The 20,805-nt window shown below is 47.8% G+C and overlaps 1 protein-coding gene across 1 annotated transcript in view; it reads right to left on the reverse strand.

Annotated features, from left to right (window-relative positions):
* Positions 1–20,805, reverse strand: part of LOC309552394 (uncharacterized protein) — a 121,324-nt gene that overhangs the window by 86,683 nt on the left and 13,836 nt on the right. The window contains exon 2 of the mRNA XM_082253337.1: positions 14,931–15,379. Within this exon, the coding sequence (XP_082109463.1) occupies positions 14,931–15,333 (403 nt within the window). The 5' untranslated portion in view covers positions 15,334–15,379. The remainder of the gene's footprint in view (positions 1–14,930; positions 15,380–20,805) is intronic.

Below are 20,805 nucleotides of genomic sequence, written 5' to 3' on the forward strand. Positions count from 1 at the left end.
AGAAGAAATGGAAAGTACCTGAGTTAAATATATGAGTGTCACAGCAAAGGGTCTGAATACTTAGGACCATGTGATATTTCAGTTTTTCTTTTTTAATAAATCTGCAACAATGTCAACAATTCTGTGTTTTTCCGTCAATATGGGGAGCTGTGTGTACATTCATGAGGAAGAAGAATGAACTTAAATGATTTTAGCAAATGGCTGCAATATAACAAAGAGTGAAAAATTTAAGGGGGTCTGAATACTTTCCGTACCCACTGTATATGTGCGCAATGGCTGGACGCGTACTCATACCCCAGATGTTGTCCATGTGGACGAAACGTGTCTGGTTGGATTGAGCATGTTCCATGTCATTGCGCCCCTTTTCTTATGTGATCACAGCTGTGGAGATATTTTACTGAAATATTTGTTGCTTTTGAGCTGATGTAAGTGTTGTACATTTTTAAATCAACGTTCGAGATGGTTTTACCCTATGTGGAGACTTCTTATCTTTTATGAATGTTGGAGCCAGGGCTTTTTGTCTGCAGGAACGTGGGGGAACGCAGTTCCGGCACCTCCAAACACTGAATGTATTTTATTGCAAGATGTGCTGGAGGGTCTAATTATGCTGGTTGCTAGGGTTTTTTTGTCGCTGGTGGGGATCTGTTTTTTTTTTGTGGGGTCTATTGTTGCAGGGTAGGCCTTTTGTTGTTGGTTGGGGAACATGTTGCTGGAAGTCAACTGTTGCTGGGAGGGATCAACTGTTGAGTGAAAGGGCTATTTTTGTTGGCTTCTGGAGGGTCTATTGATGCTGGCTGCTGGAAGATCTGTTGTTTCTGGGGTGGTATTTTGTCATGGGGGTCTATTGTTGCTGGGGGGAGGTCTGCTGTTGTGTAGGGGATCTATTGTTGCCGTGGTGGGGTCTGTTGTTCCTGGGGGGGTCTATTGTTGCTGGGGTGGGGGTCTACCAAATTCCATACTAATTACTTAGTAGCAGAAAATGATAATTGGTTCTGTATTCTCTAAAAGGGGCGGTACTGAGAGGTGGGTAGGGGATAGAGCCAAGAGACAGTGCCCAGAGGTGGGTAGGGGGCAGAGACGAAGGGTGACTCAGAAGGGGGGGGGGGGGGGGAGTTCCTGCACCTATTCTCTGAGAAAAAAAAGCCCTGGTTGGAGACTATGATAAAATTAGAGGATTTGTCATGGTGGAGAATTATGATGACTGTCCTTTAGGGATTGTCCCTCTGAATAACATTCCCTTTCCTGGGTGGTGGATGCACACGTTGTGGTGACTCCTTAAGTGGACATTGGCCAGCTTCCCTCACTGCTTCCGGAATGGATCACATCTATAGCTATCTACTTCTGGACTACTTTGACACACATTGGCCACTTTTTTGTGGAATCTTTTCACTTATTTTGGACTTTTGCACTTTATATGTTAATGGATATTATAACGGTTTAATGTTCATTCATATGAGCACACATTTATTTAGAGCTGCACTTGTTTACCCTCTGATGGCAAATCCACCGCCTGGCCGTCTTTTGTCTATACGCCGGACATGAAGTGGTTGAAAGCCTTTACAGGTCATCAATTTGGAGTTAAAGCGGAGTTCCGGGCACAGAAACCATTTTTCAACAAACATACCCCCGGGACAGACAGGGCTAGCACATTCCACAATGGCTAGCCTCTGATCTGTCCCGGTTCGCACTTACCTTTTAGAAGAAATACTCACTTTTAAAACTTCTTCTCCAGCGTTGCCATCTCTGTTGTGGGCAGCTGAAGCCGGCGCGATCCTCTTCGGTGTTTTCTTCCGCGTCTTGTCCCAGAATGCACTGCACCGGCCCCTCTCATCACTTCCGGTGCGGCGCCGCATTCCTACACAGCTTCTGGGCATGCCCAGAAGCTGTTTAGCAGGGAATGCGGCGTCGCCCCGGAAGTGACAAGCGGGCCGGTGCCGTCGCATTGATTCCTGGGAGCGATGACGTTCAGCTCCCAGGAATCATCGCAAGACAGGAAGTGACGTCGGAGCCGCGGCACCGAGGGAGGAAGTAGAGAATAGGTGAGTATATTCGAGTGAAAAAAAAATGCCTAAATATCCAATTCCTTTTCAGGTGAGGGAGACCAAGCGGATGGGCGCAAAAAAAAAAAAAAAAAAGTTTGTTTTTGTGCCCGGAACTCCGCTTTAAAAAAATGTATTTTTTTTTTTAGTTTTGGATACAGTAGAGAGGGATCAAACCCCCTTTCGGGTTGCTCTCTTTGCCCTGTTCAGAAGATTTACCCTCTGGTGACAAGAAGATTCACCCTCTGGTGACTAGAACCATCGGGAGGTTGTCACCGAAACAGGAATTGGAGGGAAAAACTTCCAACTGGGGACACTAGTTCTAGTGACACCCACTTTGGAGAGATTTCCTCTCATTTCCTGTTTTGGCTATGGGACAGGAAGTGAAGAGAAATCTCCCCCAAATCCTGACGGGGCTGACTATCCAAAATGAAAAAAAAAAAAGTTTTGCCTTTAGTTCTACTTCAACTTTGAATAATGGTCCTACAATTCTTTTCTCATGTCGATTTGTGTTTAACCCACTTGCCGACCTGCCGCGGCAGATATACCGCGGCAGGCTGGCTCGGCTGCGCGAACCGCTGTACCTGTATGGTTCGCGGGAGCGCTCCTGGAGTGCGCGTCTGCCCCCGTTAGGCAGTGGGAAAGCCGATCGATGGGGCACCCGCGATCGCTCCCCGTGGAGAGAGAACGGTGGTCTGCCGTTGTAAACACAGCAGACCGTTAATCTATCAGGAATGAACACAAAGCGCCTGTGATCCTCCTATTTAGGATCACAGGACTCAGTGTTTATTTCACAAGTCCCTCCCCCATACAGTTAGAAAACATCCCATAGGCTCACACTTAACCCTTTGATCGCCCCTGGGTTAACCCCTTCCCTGCCAGTGTCATTATTACAGTAACAGTGCATATTCTTTAGCACTGATTACTGTAGCAATGTCATTGGTACCCCCAAATGTGTCAAAAATGTCAGTAAGGGGTCCGATCTGTCCGCCGCAATCCCGCTAAAAATCGCTGATCGCCACCATTACTAGTAAAAAAATAAATAAAAATTACATAAATTTTTCCCCTGGTTCGTAGACGTGATAACTTTGGCGCAAAGCAATTAAATAAACTTATTGGGATTTTTTTTTTTACCAAAATATGTAGCAGAATACAAATTGGCCTAAACTTATGAAAAAAATTAGATTTTTAGATTATTTTTTTGGGAATGTAATATAGCAGAATGTGAAAATATATATATATTTTTTTCAGAATCGTCGCTCTTTTTTTGTTTATAGCGCAATAAATAAAAATTGCACAGTTGATCAAATACCACCAAAAGAAAGCTCTATTTGTGGGGGAAAAAAAAGGACATCAATTTTATTTGGGTACAGCGTCGCACGACCGCGCAATTGTCAGTTAAAATAACGTAGTGCCGAATCGCAAAAAATGGCCTGGTCATTAAGGGGGCAAATCCTTACGGGGCTGAAGTGGGTAAATACACGTCCTAAATTTTCACTATGCTAACAAGCTAACAAGCCCCCTATGTGATAGCAGGATTATATATAGGATATAGGATTGTGTATATGGAACTGTATGGTTGGGTTTTCGTTACTGTTTTTTTTTTTTGTTTTTTTATTGGTTGAGCCAGATGGACATGTGTCTTTTTTCAACCTGACTAACTATGAACCTATGTAGCATGGGCAAGTGACAGGCCCTCCCTATGGAGACATCAGCAGTCTAGAAGGCCTCAAATGGTCCCTCCTGCTGCAGCTAATCAAGCACAGCTCGTGCTTGATTAGCTGCTTACCCGACTACAGTAGCTGAGCAGTAATGGCTGTGAACCAGAAAGTGATACAATCCCTCATCCCTTCAAGGTTCATTTTAGTTGGGGGCCAAATGTCGGCGGCTGGGGTAGTGGGGGGTTTGGGGGTGTAGGAGCAGCACCTTCAGAGCCCCAGAAAAAAGGGATCAAGCGCCTCTCACTTTTATCTGAAAGCCGCTCACTGGCTGTAAAAATCAATACTATACTCATGTTAACCTGTTTTAACCCTTCGCTTACCAGGTCATTTAGAAACGTAGAAAAGGGGTTAATTAAAGCTGCAGATTTAAAAATAGGAGATTTTAGCAATTGGGTTTCTATAGGCATTCCCTCCCCCCTCTCCAGCAAAAACAAGAACACGTCTTGCTGTATGGAAATACTGTATTTTGCATTTCTCCGAATAGGGAATTGCGTCATAGGACTGAGGATTGTTTACTGCATTCCAGGACTAGTCACAGCCATGGTCCCCAGAAAGGGTTAATCCCGCCAGGTGAACGCCAGTCCTGACTCGTCCGCCTCGAGCGATATCTTCTCATGTGACTCACAATCTGGGAAAAGTGACAACAAAACTCGCCAATCACGTGCCAGGTGACATGGGAAAGCTTGGATTTTGTGTGATCATATTCTGTAGCCTCAGAGTTTACAGGAAGATGCCACCCCATGTCCAGGAAGGGCCAATCACAAGAGTGCTCTGAGGTGACTGTAGAAGGAAATGCTTTGCAATCTAGATGGTGATTCACGAGGAAATGCAAATTAGTTCAGTTGTAGGCAATTTTAAATAGTTGACCAAGCTACAGACTTCTTATATGTCTTGGATACTCCAACAGTGAGATCCTATGGTGGGATGGTGGGAATGCCTCATCATGGGCACAGCGGGTGTACAGACCCAGGTACTTCGTACAGGGATGCTGGGAACCCCTCATAATGGGCACAGCAGGTATACAGACCCGGGAACTCAGCGCAGGGATGGTGGGAACCCCTCAATGGGCACAGCGGGTGTACAGATCCAGGTACTTGACACCATGATGGTGGGAACCCCTCATTATGGGCCCAGCAGGTGTACAGAATGGGGAACTCAGCACAGAGATGGTGTGAACCCCTCATAATGGGCACAGCAGGTGTACAGATCCAGGAATTCAGCACAGGGATGATGGGAACCCCTCATAATGGGCACAGCAGGTGTACAGGTCTGGGAACTCAGTACAGGGATGGTGGGAATCCCTCAGAATGGGTACAGCAGGTGTACAGACCCGGGAACTCAGTACAGGGATGATGGGAACCTCTCATAATGGGTACAGCAGGTGTACAGGCCTGGGAACTCTGCACAGGGATGGTGGGAACTCCTCATAATGGGCACAGCAGGCGTTCAGACCCAGGAACTCAGCACAGGGATGGAGGGAACCCCATAACAGACAAAGCACACAAAATCCACAATATTTAGCTCCAGGTCTCTGCAATGTCCTCTCTCCTGATCTATTGCAGTGCCTTAAGCTCAGAATTACCTTTTTCTAAATACAATCCTGCAAAGGAACATCCAGAAAGTAAACCTTAGTCATTCCTTCCTCATAGGTAAAACCGGGATTACATCTATGATTATTTAAATAAATCAAAAATTGCCCAACCTGTAGATTCTCCTGCACGATAAAAATTCAAGGTATCTATGTATCTATAATACATACGAATGAAAAAGGGGTTTCCATCTCCAAAGATGTGGTGCTTCTTCCAGTAACCGATATAGAGGCAAGCGTTATGCTGGGGCACATTCAACACCCATTGAAGCACCACATATTTGGAGATAGTACGTTCCATCATGGAGTACGTAAGCATATCACTTCTTTCTCTATCACCCCCTCAGTAATTGCATTATACTGTTCTAGAAGAAACCACAAAGCTTCCATCCCCAAATGATGTGCTTTGGACGACCATAGGCATCTATTGGCGCTTTTCCACTGCATAGAACCGTACCGGCTCGGCACGCTTTTGTGCTTTTCCACTGCGGTACCGCATGGTATAGGGTCGGAACGGTTCGGCACGGTACGGCTCTGAAAAAACAGTACCTACTCGATTGTGGTTCCAACAGGTACCAAACTGGTACCATATCCCACAATCCTTTGCATGCAGTCACTACTAGCCACTGATTGGTCAGAGAATCACACCCACCCCGTTGTTATCCCACCCACTTAACTTTAGTACTACTTTAGTGGAAAAGCAAACCTATACCGTACCGTACCGAACCGTTCCGACACCATACCATGCGGTACCACAGTGGAAAAGCAAACCGGGCCAAGCAGGGCCGAGTAGAGCCGAGCCGGTACTAGCCGGTACTTGCAGTGGAAAAGTGCTATATGTCCCTACAATACATACTGATGACCTGAAGGGGTTGCCACTTCCAAAGATGTGGTGCTCCTTCCACCAACCTATATGCAGGTCAGTATTATGATGGTGCACTTTTAGCACCCATTGAAACACCACATCTTTGGAGATAGTAAATCCATCAAGGAGTATGTAAAAATATCACTCCTTTCTTTATCAGCCCCTCAGTAATTGCACTATACTGTTTTAGAAGGAACCAGAAAGCTTCCATCCCCAAATGATTTGCTATGGGCGACTATAGTGCAGCCACATCACAACTTACCCTCTTGTGATCCTTGTTCCACCTCCATTTACTCAATGTCTGCACAAGATATTTGGTAACACACAACCATACCATTCCAGTAACCTCTGGACTAGGAGTTGGAGCATTTGATCTATCCATTTTCCTAAAGTTTCTCCCCAAGCCTCCACTCTGGCTACAGTTGGCCTCCCTTTCAAATGCTAATGAGCCATGTGTACTTCTGGGAAATGGCAAAAAACAGGAGTTACTGGAAGCTCAGGATTATTTACCGTATATACTCGAGTATAAGCTGACCCGAGTATAAACCGAGGCCCCTACTTTTACCACAAAAAGATGGGAAAAATCATTGACTCGAGTATAAGCCTAGAGTGAGAATGCAGGGCGGCGGGCATGGTACAGGAGAATGCAGGGTGACTGGCATGGTGCAGGAGAATGCAGGGTACTGGCATGGTACAGGAGAATGCAGGGTACTGGCATGGTGCAGGAGAATGCAGGGTACTGGCATGGTGCAGGAGAATGCAGGGTACTGGCATGGTGCAGGAGAATGCAGGGTACTGGCATGGTGCAGGAGAATGCAGGGTACTGGCATGGTGCAGGAGAGTGCAGGGTACTGGCATGGTGCAGGAGAATGCAGGGTACTGGCATGGTGCAGGAGAGTGCAGGGTACTGGCATGGTGCAGGAGAATGCAGGGTACTGGCATGGTACAGGAGAATGCAGGGTACTGGCATGGTGCAGGAGAATGCAGGGTACTGGCATGGTGCAGGAGAATGCAGGGTACTGGCATGGTGCAGGAGAATGCAGGGTACTGGCATGGTACAGGAGAGTGCAGGGTACTGGCATGGTGCAGGAGAGTGCAGGGTACTGGCATGGTGCAGGAGAGTGCAGGGTACTGGCATGGTGCAGGAGAATGCAGGGTACTGGCATGGTACAGGAGAATGCAGGGTACTGGCATGGTACAAGAGGATCCGGGATTGTGGGCATACTACAGGAGATGCAGTGCTGTGGGCATGGTACAGGTGGACCATGCCCGCAGCACTGCATCCCTTGTAGTGTGCCCGCAGCCCTGCATAATGGCAGGTAGTGTCACTTACCTGTTCCAGAGGCGCCTTCATTTTAAAAATGGCGCCGCCCGGCGCTGACACGTCATTGCGCACGCGCCGCCGCCACTCGCATAATTTCGGCTATTCCCGGCCTCTCCTGAGCGGCGGCGGCGCGTGCGCGGTGACATGTATGCGACGGGCGGCGCCATTTTTAAAGCTTAAGCCCGTCGGAGCGGCCAGGGAATTTTTTTTTTTTCCTTGACTCGAGTATAAGCCGAGGGGGACGTTTTCAGCACAAAAAAATGTGCTGAAAAACTCGGCTTATACTCGAGTATATACGGTAATTGATCCAGGCAACAGCCATTATCTTTTCAGGAATTCCTAGATGGAACAGCAAAGCTTCCATTCTCAAATGATGTGCTATGGATAACAACAGGCATCTACAGTGCCTTGCGAAAGTATTCGGCCCCCTTGAACTTTTCGACCTTTTGCCACATTTCAGGCTTCAAACATAAAGATATAAAACTGTAATTTTTGGTGAAGAATCAACAAGTGGGACACAATCATGAAGTGGAACGAAATTTATTGGATATTTCAAACTTTTTTAACAAATAAACTGAAAAATTGGGCGTGCAAAATTATTCAGCCCCTTTACTTTCAGTGCAGCAAACTCTCTCCAGAAGTTCAGTGAGGATCTCTCAATGTTGACCTAAATGACTAATGATGATAAGAATCCACCTGTGTGTAATCAAGTCTCCGTATAAATGCACCTGCACTGTGATAGTCTCAGAGGTCCGTTTAAAGCGCAGAGAGCATCATGAAGAACAAGGAACACACCAGGCAGGTCCGAGATACTGTTGTGGAGAAGTTTAAAGCCGGATTTGGATACAAAAAGATTTCCCAAGCTTTAAACATCCCAAGGAGCACTGTGCAAGCGATAATATTGAAATGGAAGGAGTATCAGACCACTGCAAATCTACGAAGACCTGGCCGTCCCTCTAAACTTTCAGCTCATACAAGGAGAAGACTGATCAGAGATGCAGCCAAGAGGCCCATGATCACTCTGGATGAACTGCAGAGATCTACAGCTGAGGTGGGAGACTCTGTCCATAGGACAACAATCAGTGGTATACTGCACAAATCTGGCCTTTATGGAAGAGTGGCAAGAAGAAAGCCATTTCTTAAAGATATCCATAAAAAGTGTCGTTTAAAGTTTGCCACAAGCCACTTGGGAGACACCAAACATGTGGAAGAAGGTGCTCTGGTCAGATGAAACCAAAATCAAACTTTTTGGCAACAATGCAAAACGTTATGTTTGGCGTAAAAGCAACACAGCTCATCACCCTGAACACACCATCCCCACTGTCAAACACGGTGGTGGCAGCATCATGGTTTGGGCCTGCTTTCCTTCAGCAGGGACAGGGAAGATGGTTAAAATTGATGGGAAGATGGATGGAGCCAAATACAGGACCATTCTGGAAGAAAACCTGATGGAGTCTGCAAAAGACCTGAGACTGGGACGGAGATTTGTCTTCCAACAAGACAATGATCCAAAACATAAAGCAAAATCTACAATGGAATGGTTCACAAATAAACATATCCAGGTGTTAGAATGGCCAAGTCAAAGTCCAGACCTGAATCCAATCGAGAATCTGTGGAAAGAACTGAAAACTGCTGTTCACAAACACTCTCCATCCAACTGAGCTCGAGCTGTTTTGCAAGGAGGAATGGGCAAACATTTCAGTCTCTCGATGTGCAAAACTAATAGAGACATACCCCAAGCGACTTACAGCTGTAATCGCAGCAAAAGGTGGCGCTACAAAGTATTAACCTAAGAGGGCTGAATAATTTTGCACGCCCAATTTTTCAGTTTTTTATTTGTTAAAAAAGTTTGAAATATCCAATAAATTTCGTTCCACTTCATGATTGTGTCCCACTTGTTGATTCTTCACAAAAAAATTACAGTTTTATATCTTTATGTTTGAAGCCTGAAATGTGGCAAAAGGTCGAAAAGTTCAAGGGGGTCGAATACTTTCGTAAGGCACTGTATGTACCTATATCACATACTGATGGGGTTACCATCTCTAAAGATGTGGTTCTCCCTCCACCAATCCTTATAGAGGTCAGCGTTATGTTGGTACCCATGGAAGCACCACATCTTTGGCGATAGTACATCCATCACGCAGTACGTAAGCATTTCACCCCATTTAAATCCTCCAAAATAGAGTGTAATTCTACTGTTCTAGAAGGAACAGCAAAGCTTCCATTCTCTTAACCCAGGATCAACCATTAACCTATCAGGAATTCCCAGATGGAACCGCAAAGCTTCCATCCCCAAATGTTGTGCAGCAACAGCACAACTTACCCTCTTGTGATCCTTCTTCCACCTTCATTTAACTCAACTTCTGCACAAGATATTTAGAATCACACATACATACAAGTAACCTCTGGACTACGGAGTTGTAGAAATTGATCTATTGCAGCTTCCTAAAGTTTCTCCTAAAGCCCCAACGCTGGCTACAGTTACTGGAAAGCTCAGGATCCTTCAGTTGATCCAGGAAATTCCATTATCTTATCAGGAATTCCCAAAGTGGTAGCATGGTAGACAAATCCTAATAATTTCCTACTATTGGTAGGATTTCCTTTTTAGGAAGGAAGGGGTATTAAAAACCACTACTGCTTCCCTATTGACCTTTTATTGAACATAAATAAATTTAGTTCTCTAAATGATTTTTAGGGAATCCCACGTCACTCCATTTTTCGGGCTCACTCACACATGAAGCAACAGGCAGTAAGGAGCCCACATATTCACTCCCAGCTACCTATCAACTGCCCTCTGAAAAGCAATTCACCACAGAGGGGTTTACAGAGGGGCAGCAATGGTTGCCAAAAGTGCAAACAAGCCTTAGAGCTGGGGGTGACCCTTGGCCGCCTCCATAAGCTGCAAAAGTGGACAGACATGGTTATACACACCTCATAGCTGCAATCATCTACTTCTTGCAGGCTGCAGCAAAAATGATACTCTATGTCGCCGTAAAGCGGAGTTCCACCCAAAGGTGGAAGCTTTGATTATCTGTCTCCTCCCCCTCTCCGGTGCCACATTTTTTACCTTTCAGGGAAGGAGGGGGCAGCGGGTACCTGTTTTTGACAGGTACCCATCTCCACTTCTGTCAGGCCTCGCCCCCGCGAGTTACGTCAGAAGTTCGCCCCCTCCTCCTTCCCCACCCCTGGGCCATTCAGAAAGCATAGCGCACTTCGCGAATGCACCGTGGGGCATTGGCTGTGAAGCCGCAAATGCTTCACTGCCGGTCTCCCTTACAGGCTATGGCGGCGGCAGCACCCGAGAGCCGATGGAAACATCGGCTGGAGCGCCGACATCGCTAGATTCCAGGGTTTCAACAGGCGGCGAGGAGCCCACATATTCACTTCCAGCTACCCATCAACTACCCTCTGAAATGCAATTCACCACAGATGAGTTTTAAGATATGCAGCAATGGGGATAGAAAAGTAAGTGACCCTTGGCCGCCCCCCTAAGCTCAAAAAATGGACAGATATGGTTGTACACACATCACAGATGCAATCATCTACTTATTGCAGGCTGCAGCAAAAATTATACCCTATGTCGCCGTAAAGCGGAGTTCCACCCAAAAGTGGAAGCTCCGCTTACCTGTCTCCTCCCCTCCGGTGCCACATTTGGCACCTTTCAGGGGAAGAAGGGGGGAGTGGGTACCTGTTTTTCCCAGGTACCCGTCCCCACTTCTGTCGGGCCTCGCCCCCCCGCGAGTTACGTCAGAAGTTTGGCCCACCCTCCTCCTTCCCCACCACCGGGCCATTCAGAAAGCACAGCGCACTTCGCGAATGTGCAGTGGGGCATTGGCTGTGAAGCTACAACGCTTCACCGCTGGTTTCCCTTACAGGCTATGGCGGCGGCAGCACCTGAGAGCCGATGCAAACATCGGCTGGGGCGCTGACATCGCTGGATTCCAGGACGGATAAGTATCTTCACTTATTTTTTTTATTATTTTTTTTATTGATTTATGTAAAAACATAAAAAACAAGTATCCAAAAAATACTACAGTAAGCACCACAGGTGCAACAAAAACAAACAGTACATCAACTAAAACATCCCCACAATCCCAAAGCCACCCCCCCCCCCCCTTCCCCAGTGCAATACCCACAAAAGGACATACATACAAATATATGTAAAAGACCATCAAAGAAAATTCCAGCATGGCAATGTCACCAGGACAGGTAAGTATCTTAATATTAAAAGTCAGAAGCTACAGTATGTGTAGCTGCTGACTTTCAATTGCTCAGTGGGGGCAGGAGCATCGCTTTAAGTGGGCAGTACTGCCACTGAACGCCACCCATTTAAGTGAATGGAGCTGCACCACAACCGCCCCGCAACCAAATGTAATGCACATGATTGAGGGACATTGAGCAGGCCTTTCAGGGTTAAAACAAGAGGCGACAGTCTCCCAGCCGCCTGTCGAATGCGACAAGAGCTGCCGCACGTGTGGATGAGCCTTTTACCTGCAACTAGGAATCTTGTGCTAAATCATCCAAATCTCTTGGAGCACATTTGCATTTTTTTGTGGTGTGATAAGACACACTATGCTGCGCGGTAACAGGTGGCACATCAACCTGTTGGAAAGGAAAAGGCTGGCAACGCACGCCAACGTGCTGAAACATGGAGGTGACCTATTTATTCCTATAACAACGCACTGCCGTGCATGGTGGAGCGCTGGGCCTTCCCTGTCACTGCATCCAATGTTCTATACAGGGATCTGCACAGAAACTTGTTTTTCAGGTAGATGTACAAATCTGCCAGCACACTATCTGAAAGATTTATTGAAGAATAATCACAAGACAAAAAGACAAAGTGCAACTTTTCAGATAGACGCAGGACGCCTCCTTCAAGCATGTGACCATCAGTACTGTGCAAAAGTTTTAGGCAGGTGTGAAAAAATGCTGGAAATGAAGAATGCTTTTCAGAAATAGAAGTATTAACCTTCTTGGCGGTCTGATTACGTCAGTATTATTGAATGTCAAAGCGGTACATTGTTTTGCATGGAAACCTGTTATTTTATATCGTAGGCCTGTAATTCTTAGAAAAAAAAAAAAAACAGTAAATTATTAAACCCCCAGGTGGTATTCCCGAGTGTGGCTCGGGGTTAATTTTCAGTACCAAAAGCGGTAACCCCGAGCCACACTCAGGATTACACCAGAATGTTACTCACCTTCCCTGCGATTCCCCGCCGTTCTCCCCCGCCGTCCTCCGTCCGTCCTCTCCCGCCGTCCTCCCCCGCCGTCCTCAAGCCATCCTCCCCCCGCTGTCCTCCCCCGCCATCCTCCCCCGCCGTCCTCCCCCCGCTGTCCTCAAGCCATCCTCCCCCCGCTGTCCTCAAGCCATCCTCCCCCCGCTGTCCTTCCCCGCCATCCTCCCCCGCCGTCCTCCCCCCGCCGTCCTACCCCGCTGTCCTCCAGCCATCCTCCCCCGCTGTCCTCCAGCCATCCTCACACTCTCTCCCCCGCTCTGTGCTCTGCATATACCGGCACCCGTCTTCCGGTTCCCTTCCCTGCAAGCGTTGCGACGCAGGGGGTTAGAACCGGCGGCAAATTCAAAAATGTAAATATAACAAAGCTGTGATTGGATTACACTGTACCATGCCATTTCACCACAGGATTTCATCTGGTGACTTTTCCAGTGCCCTGCCTGTGCTTTTCCAATGCTTTGTACCTGGAAAATAGAGAACGACCATGGCGTCCAAAAAGCGCTCTTTTCGAGCAAAAGCACTTTTAGATGAACTGGAAAACAGCGACAGTAAAACGGAGTTACTTGAAGAACTGAGCGATAGCGATTGGTGGGAAAATTGGTCATCAGGTACAGAAAGTGAAGACAGCGACGATTCTGATGTCTCTTTCTGGCACATCGCTTGTGGAATTTGAGAAATATATCAAATGATTCTTCAGAATTTCCAACGGAGCGATGTGCCAGAAAGAGACATCAGAATTGTCGCTGTCCTCACTTTCCGTACCTGATGAGGAGTTTTCCCACGAATTGCTATCGCTCAGTTCTTCAAGTAACTCCATTTCGCTGTCGCTGTTTTCCAGTTCATCTAAAAGCACTTTTGCGCAAAAAGAACGCTTTTTGGATGCCATGGTCGTTCTTTATTTTCCAGGCACAAAGAACTGGAAAAGCACAGGCAGGGCACTGGAAAAGTCACCAATCCTTTGGTGAAATTACATGATACAGTGTAATCCGTTATGATCACAGCTTTCTATCATCTCATTTGTGTATTTATATTTTTGAATTTGCCACCGGTTCCACCCCCCCCTGCGTCGCAACACTCGCAGGGAAGGGAACCGGAAGACAGGTGCCGGCATCGGCCGAGCACACAGCGGGAGGACAGCGGGGGATTGCAAGGGAAGGTGAGTTTTAAAATGTAAAATAACAGATTTCCATGCAAAACAATGTACCGCTTTTAGCACAGAAATCCGGACATAAATCAGACCCCATAGTTGGTGTTAGTGGGAGGAATAGTGCCTCATTGTTGGTGTCAGTGGGAGGAATAGCGCCTCATTGTTGGTGTCAGTGGGAGGAATAGCGCCTCATTGTTGGTGACAGTGGGAGGAATAGCGCCTCATTGTTGGTGTCAGTGGGAGGAATAGTGCCTCATTGTTGGTGTCAGTGGGAGGAATAGTGCCCCATTGTTGGTGTCAGTGGGAGGAATAGCGCCTCATTGTTGGTGTCAGTGGGAGGAATAGCGCCTCATTGTTGGTGTCAGTGGGAGGAATAGTGCCTCATTGTTGGTGTCAGTGGGAGGAATAGTGCCTCATTGTTGGTGTCAGTGGGAGGAATAGTGCCCCATTGTTGGTGTCAGTGGGAGGAATAGCGCCTCATTGTTGGTGTCAGTGGGAGGAATAGCGCCTCATTGTTGGTGTCAGTGGGAGGAATAGTGCCTCATTGTTGGTGTCAGTGGGAGGAATAGTGCCCCATTGTTGGTGTTAGTGGGAGGAATAGCGCCTCATTGTTGGTGTCAGTGGGAGGAATAGCGCCTCATTGTTGGTGTCAGTGGGAGGAATAGCGCCTCATTGTTGGTGACAGTGGGAGGAATAGCGCCTCATTGTTGGTGTCAGTGGGAGGAATAGTGCCTCATTGTTGGTGTCAGTGGGAGGAATAGTGCCCCATTGTTGGTGTCAGTGGGAGGAATAGCGCCTCATTGTTGGTGTCAGTGGGAGGAATAGTGCCTCATTGTTGGTGTCAGTGGGAGGAATAGTACCCCAAGGGTGGGATAAAGGCAAGAAAAGAAAACAGTTTAGAGACTGCTACATTAGAGTAACTGAAGGAAAAAGATAACCCAAAGCAATAAAAAAACTGGAGGGTCGCTCATATTTGGCCAATCACAGATCAATAAAGAGAAGTGTTACTTACGTGGCGGGTCGGATCGGTCGGCTTCTCGCTCCCCCTTTCCCTTCACTCCCGCTGGTTCGTCCTTCTTCTGCTGCACCTTCTCCTCCTTCCCCGCGGGGGCGGGCATCTTGGGAGGGAGGCGCGGTTGTGTCTCCTCTAAGCTTCCCCCTCCCGGGTCCTTCTGGAACAATCCGGCGATCTTCTTCACGCACACCCTGGACGTGGTTTGTTCAGAAAGGGTTTCGGGGACATCAGGCTGGGGTGGGGGAGCCGCCGGGGGGGCGACATGTGGGCAGGGTGGGGGCTTCTGCGGGGGCTTTGGGGGTAGGTGAGGTGGGGGGCGGTTGGGCGGCTTGGCTTTGATGATACGGACCGGCTTCTGGGAGAGGGGGATGGGAGGGGGTAAGGTGTCAGTCGCAGACATGGCTTCCGGGATTGTCACGCGGGATGGTGAGGCATCATTGAGGAACCTAAGAGAAAGAAACACGAGATTAGACATGATTCAATGTACAACAATAGCAATGTCCCTGCAGGGTGACACCAGGGCTAGGAGTCTCTCCTCCTCCTGCAGGGTGACACCGGGGCTAGGAGTCTCTCCTCCTCCTGCAGGGTGACACATATAGAAGGGGATAGGAGTCTGTCCTCCTCCTGCAGGGTGACACATATAGAAGGGGATAGGAGTCTGTCCTCCTCCTGCAGGGTGACACATATAGAAGGGGATAGGAGTCTGTACTCCTCCTGCAGGGTGACACATAAAGAAGGGGATAGGAGTCTGTTCTCCTCCTGCAGGGTGACACATATAGAAGGGGATAGGAGTCTGTCCTCCTCCGGCAGGGTGACACATATAGAAGGGGATAGGAGTCTGTACTCCTCCTGCAGGGTGACACATATAGAAGGGGATAGGAGTCTGTACTCCTCCTGCAGGGTGACACATATAGAAGGGGATAGGAGTCTGTTCTCCTCCTGCAGGGTGACACATATAGAAGGGGATAGGAGTCTGTACTCCTCCTGCAGGGTGACACATATAGAAGGGGATAGGAGTCTGTACTCCTCCTGCAGGGGGACACATATAGAAGGGGATAGGAGTCTCTCCTCCTCCTGCAGGGTGACACATATAGAAGGGGATAGGAGTCTGTCCTCCTCCTGCAGGGTGACACATATAGAAGGGGATAGGAGTCTGTCCTCCTCCTGCAGGGTGACACATATAGAAGGGGATAGGAGTCTGTCCTCCTCCTGCAGGGTGACACATATAGAAGGGGATAGGAGTCTGTACTCCTCCTGCAGGGTGACACATATAGAAGGGGATAGGAGTCTGTTCTCCTCCTGCAGGGTGACACATATAGAAGGGGATAGGAGTCTGTCCTCCTCCGGCAGGGTGACACATATAGAAGGGGATAGGAGTCTGTACTCCTCCTGCAGGGTGACACATATAGAAGGGGATAGGAGTCTGTACTCCTCCTGCAGGGTGACACATATAGAAGGGGATAGGAGTCTGTTCTCCTCCTGCAGGGTGACACATATAGAAGGGGATAGGAGTCTGTACTCCTCCTGCAGGGTGACACATATAGAAGGGGATAGGAGTCTGTTCTCCTCCTGCAGGGTGACACATATAGAAGGGGATAGGAGTCTGTACTCCTCCTGCAGGATGACACATATAGAAGAGGATAGGAGTCTGTACTCCTCCTGCAGGGTGACACATATAGAAGGGGATAGGAGTCTGTCCTCCTCCTGCAGAGTGATACATATAGAAGGGGATAGGAGTCTGTACTCCTCCTGCAGGGTGACACATATAGAAGGGGATAGGAGTCTGTACTCCTCCTGCAGGGTGACACATATAGAAGGGGATAGGAGTCTGTACTCCTCCTGCAGGGTGACACATATAGAAGGGGATAGGAGTCTGTACTCCTCCTGCAGGGTGACACATATAGAAGGGGATAGGAGTCTGTTCTCCTCCTGCAGGGTGACACATATAGAAGGGGATAGGAGTCTGTACTCCTCCTGCAGGGTGACACATATAGAAGGGGATAGGAGTCTGTACTCCTCCTGCAGGGTGACACATATAGAAGGGGATAGGAGTCTGTACTCCTCCTGCAGGGTGACACATATAGAAGGGGATAGGAGTCTGTTCTCCTCCTGCAGGGTGACACATATAGAAGGGGGTAGGAGTCGGATAATCTGGGCAGGAAGTTGCTCTCGGGATGTTTCTGTAGCTATTCTGAGTCAGATATTTATTCAGCTCGCTGTCAGGAAATGGATTTCCTCTGGATAATAATATTTTTCATCTGTCCTCCTGATATAAAATGTTCCGGATACGGAGGATGGAAAAAGAACTCCCTGATTTATACCACGGACACAAACGTTCTTCCCATTGCCATTATATATATTATATGTATTATATTGGCCTCATGGAAGGATTCCTAAAATGTTATCAGCTTTTAGAACTTGAAGTGGGCTGTGAGCATTTTCCTCCTGTGTCTCTAAGAGGACCCTGATGTAAGAGGGGGGGGGACTCTGATGGGGACCCTGAAGTAAGGGGGGGACTCTGATGGGGCCCCCGATGTAAGGGGGGGCTCTTATGAAGACCCCAATGTAAGGGGGGGCTCTGATGAAGACCCCAATGTAAGGGGGGGCTTTGATGGGGACCCTGACATAAAGGGGGCTCTGATGGGGACACTGACATAAGGGGGGGCTCTGATAGGGACCCTGACGTAAGGGAGGGCTCTGATAGGGGCCCTGGTGTAAGGGGGGGCTGTGATGGGGACCCGTCCCTGACATAAGAGGGGGCTCTGATGGGGACCCTGACATAAGGGCGGGGGCTCTGATGGGGACTCTGACGTAAGGGGGGGGGGCTCTGATGGGGACCCTGACGTAAGGGGGGGGCTCTGATGGGGACCCTGAAGGGGGAGCTCTGATGGGGACCCTGGCATAAGGGGAGTGCTCTAATGGGGACCCTGACATAAGGGGGGACTCTGATGGGGACCCTGACGTAAGGAGGGGGGGCTCTGATGGGGACCCTAATGTAAGGGGGATTCTGATGGGGACCCTAATGTAAGGGGGGATTCTGATGGGGACCCTAATGTAAGGGCGGATTCTGATGGGGACCCTAATGTAAGGGGGGACTCGGATTGTGATTTTTTTTTACCATTCTGAGATTTGTAAATAATGCAATGTGGCCCTCATACTGAAGGATTTTACATCCCTGCACTACAGCAACCTACCATACACCACACCACTACACACTGCAACACACCATACACCACTACACACAACAACACACCATACACCACACCACTACACACAGCAACACACCATACACCACACCACTACACACAGCAACCTACCATACACCACACCACTACACACAGCAACACACCATACACCACACCACTACACACAGCAACCTACCATACACCACACCACTACACACAGCAACACACCATACACCACACCACTACACACAGCAACACACCATACACCACACCACTACACACAGCAACCTACCATACACCACACCACTACACACAGCAACACACCATACACCACACCACTACACACAGCAACCTACCATACACCACACCACTACACACAGCAACACACCATACACCACACACAGCAACACACCATACACCACACCACTACACACAGCAACACACCATAATCCACTACACACAGCAACACACCATACACCACACCACTACACACAGCAACCTACCATACACCACACCACTACACACAACAACACACCATACACAGCAACACACCATACACCACACCACTACACACAGCAACACACCATACACCACACCGCTACACACAGCAACCTACCATACACCACACCACTACACACAACAACACACCATACACCACACACAGCAACACACCATACACCACACCACTACACACAGCAACACACCATAATCCACTACACACAGCAACACACCATACACCACACCACTACACACAGCAACCTACCATACACCACACCACTACACACAACAACACACCATACACAGCAACACACCATACACCACACCACTACACACAGCAACACACCATAATCCACTACACACAGCAACACACCATACACCACACCACTACACACAGCAACACACCATAATCCACTACACACAGCAACACACCATACACCACACCACTACACACAGCAACACACCATAATCCACTACACACAGCAATACACCATACACCACACCACTACACACAGCAACACACCATACACCACACCACTACACACAACACCACACCATACACCACACCAATACACACAGCAACACACCATACACCACACCACTACACACAGCAACACACCATACACCACACCACTACACACAGCAACACACCATACACCACACCACTATACACAGCAACACACCATACACCACTACACACAGCAACACACCATACACCACTACACACAGCAACACACCATACACAGCAACACACCATACACCACACCACTACACACAGCAACACACCATAATCCACTACACACAGCAACACACCATACACCACACCACTACACACAGCAACACACCATAATCCACTACACACAGCAACACACCATACACCACACCACTACACACAGCAACACACCATACACCACACCACTACACACAGCAACACACCATACACCACACCACTACACACAGCAACACACCATACACCACACCACTACACACAGCAACACACCATACACCACACCACTACACACAACACCACACCATACACCACACCACTACACACAGCAACACACCATACACCACACACAGCAACACACCATACACCACTACACACAGCAACACACCATACACCACTACACACAGCAACACACCATACACCACTACACACAGCAACACACCATGGTGCATTGTGCTGCGCTGGGTTACAAATCTTGTGTCACATCTGATTTATGATGGTCTTGGTGCACAATGGGCTGCCTTAACACAATGCACATTAACACATAAAAGAACGCTCGATAACGCACTGAAAAAAACATAAATGGGCCCTCATAATTTGCAAGATTGGTTGACAATGACCATACAAGGTGCAATTGGGTTGCACAGGATAGTAATCTGTTACAGTATCCAACAACTTATTCATTTAAACATCACAAATGAAGTCAAAGCAGGCGAAGTGCGGGGAAAGATATATACAGTGGGGGAAGGGCAGGAAGAGCCTTGGCACAAAACAAGCAATATAAAAGATATAATTATACTGTCTGACTGGTATAATTACACCCCATTTACATGGAATTGCTTCTCATCAGAAGTCCCCTCCGGCCAGGACTTGTGTCCATGTCAGGGAGTCCAAATAATCTCCCTGTGTCATTATACACTATAGCTGGGCTACTATATACAGGAGGAAAGAGAGAGAGAGAGAGAGAGAGAGAGAGAATGGAGTTAGACTTTAGACCAAGAAGAAAAAACAAAAGGAAAACAAAGAGAGAGACAGAAAAAAGAGAGAGAGAGAGAGAGAGAGACACAGACAGAAAAAGAGAGAGAGAGAGAGAGAGAGAGAGAGAGAGAGACACACACACAGACAGAAAAAGAGAGAGAGAGAGAGAGAGAGAGAGAGAGAATGGAGTTAGACTTTAGACCAAGAAGAAAAAACAAAAGGAAAACATAGAGAGAGACAGAAAAGAGAGAGAGAGAGAGAGAGAGAGAGAGAGAGAGAGAGAGAGAGAGAGACACAGACAGAAAAAGAGAGAGAGAGAGAGAGACACACACACAGACAGAAAAAGAGAGAGAGACAGAAAGAGGGAGAGACAGAAAAGAGAGAGAGAGAGACAGAAAGAGGGAGGGAGAGAGAGAGAGAGAGAGAGAGAGAGAAAGGAGTTAGACTTTAGACCAAGAAGAAAAAACAAAAGGAAAACAAAGAG

This window comes from Pelophylax lessonae, assembly GCF_965119305.1.
Source record: "Pelophylax lessonae genome assembly, chromosome: 4".
In the NCBI taxonomy this organism is placed as follows: Eukaryota; Metazoa; Chordata; class Amphibia; order Anura; family Ranidae; genus Pelophylax; species Pelophylax lessonae.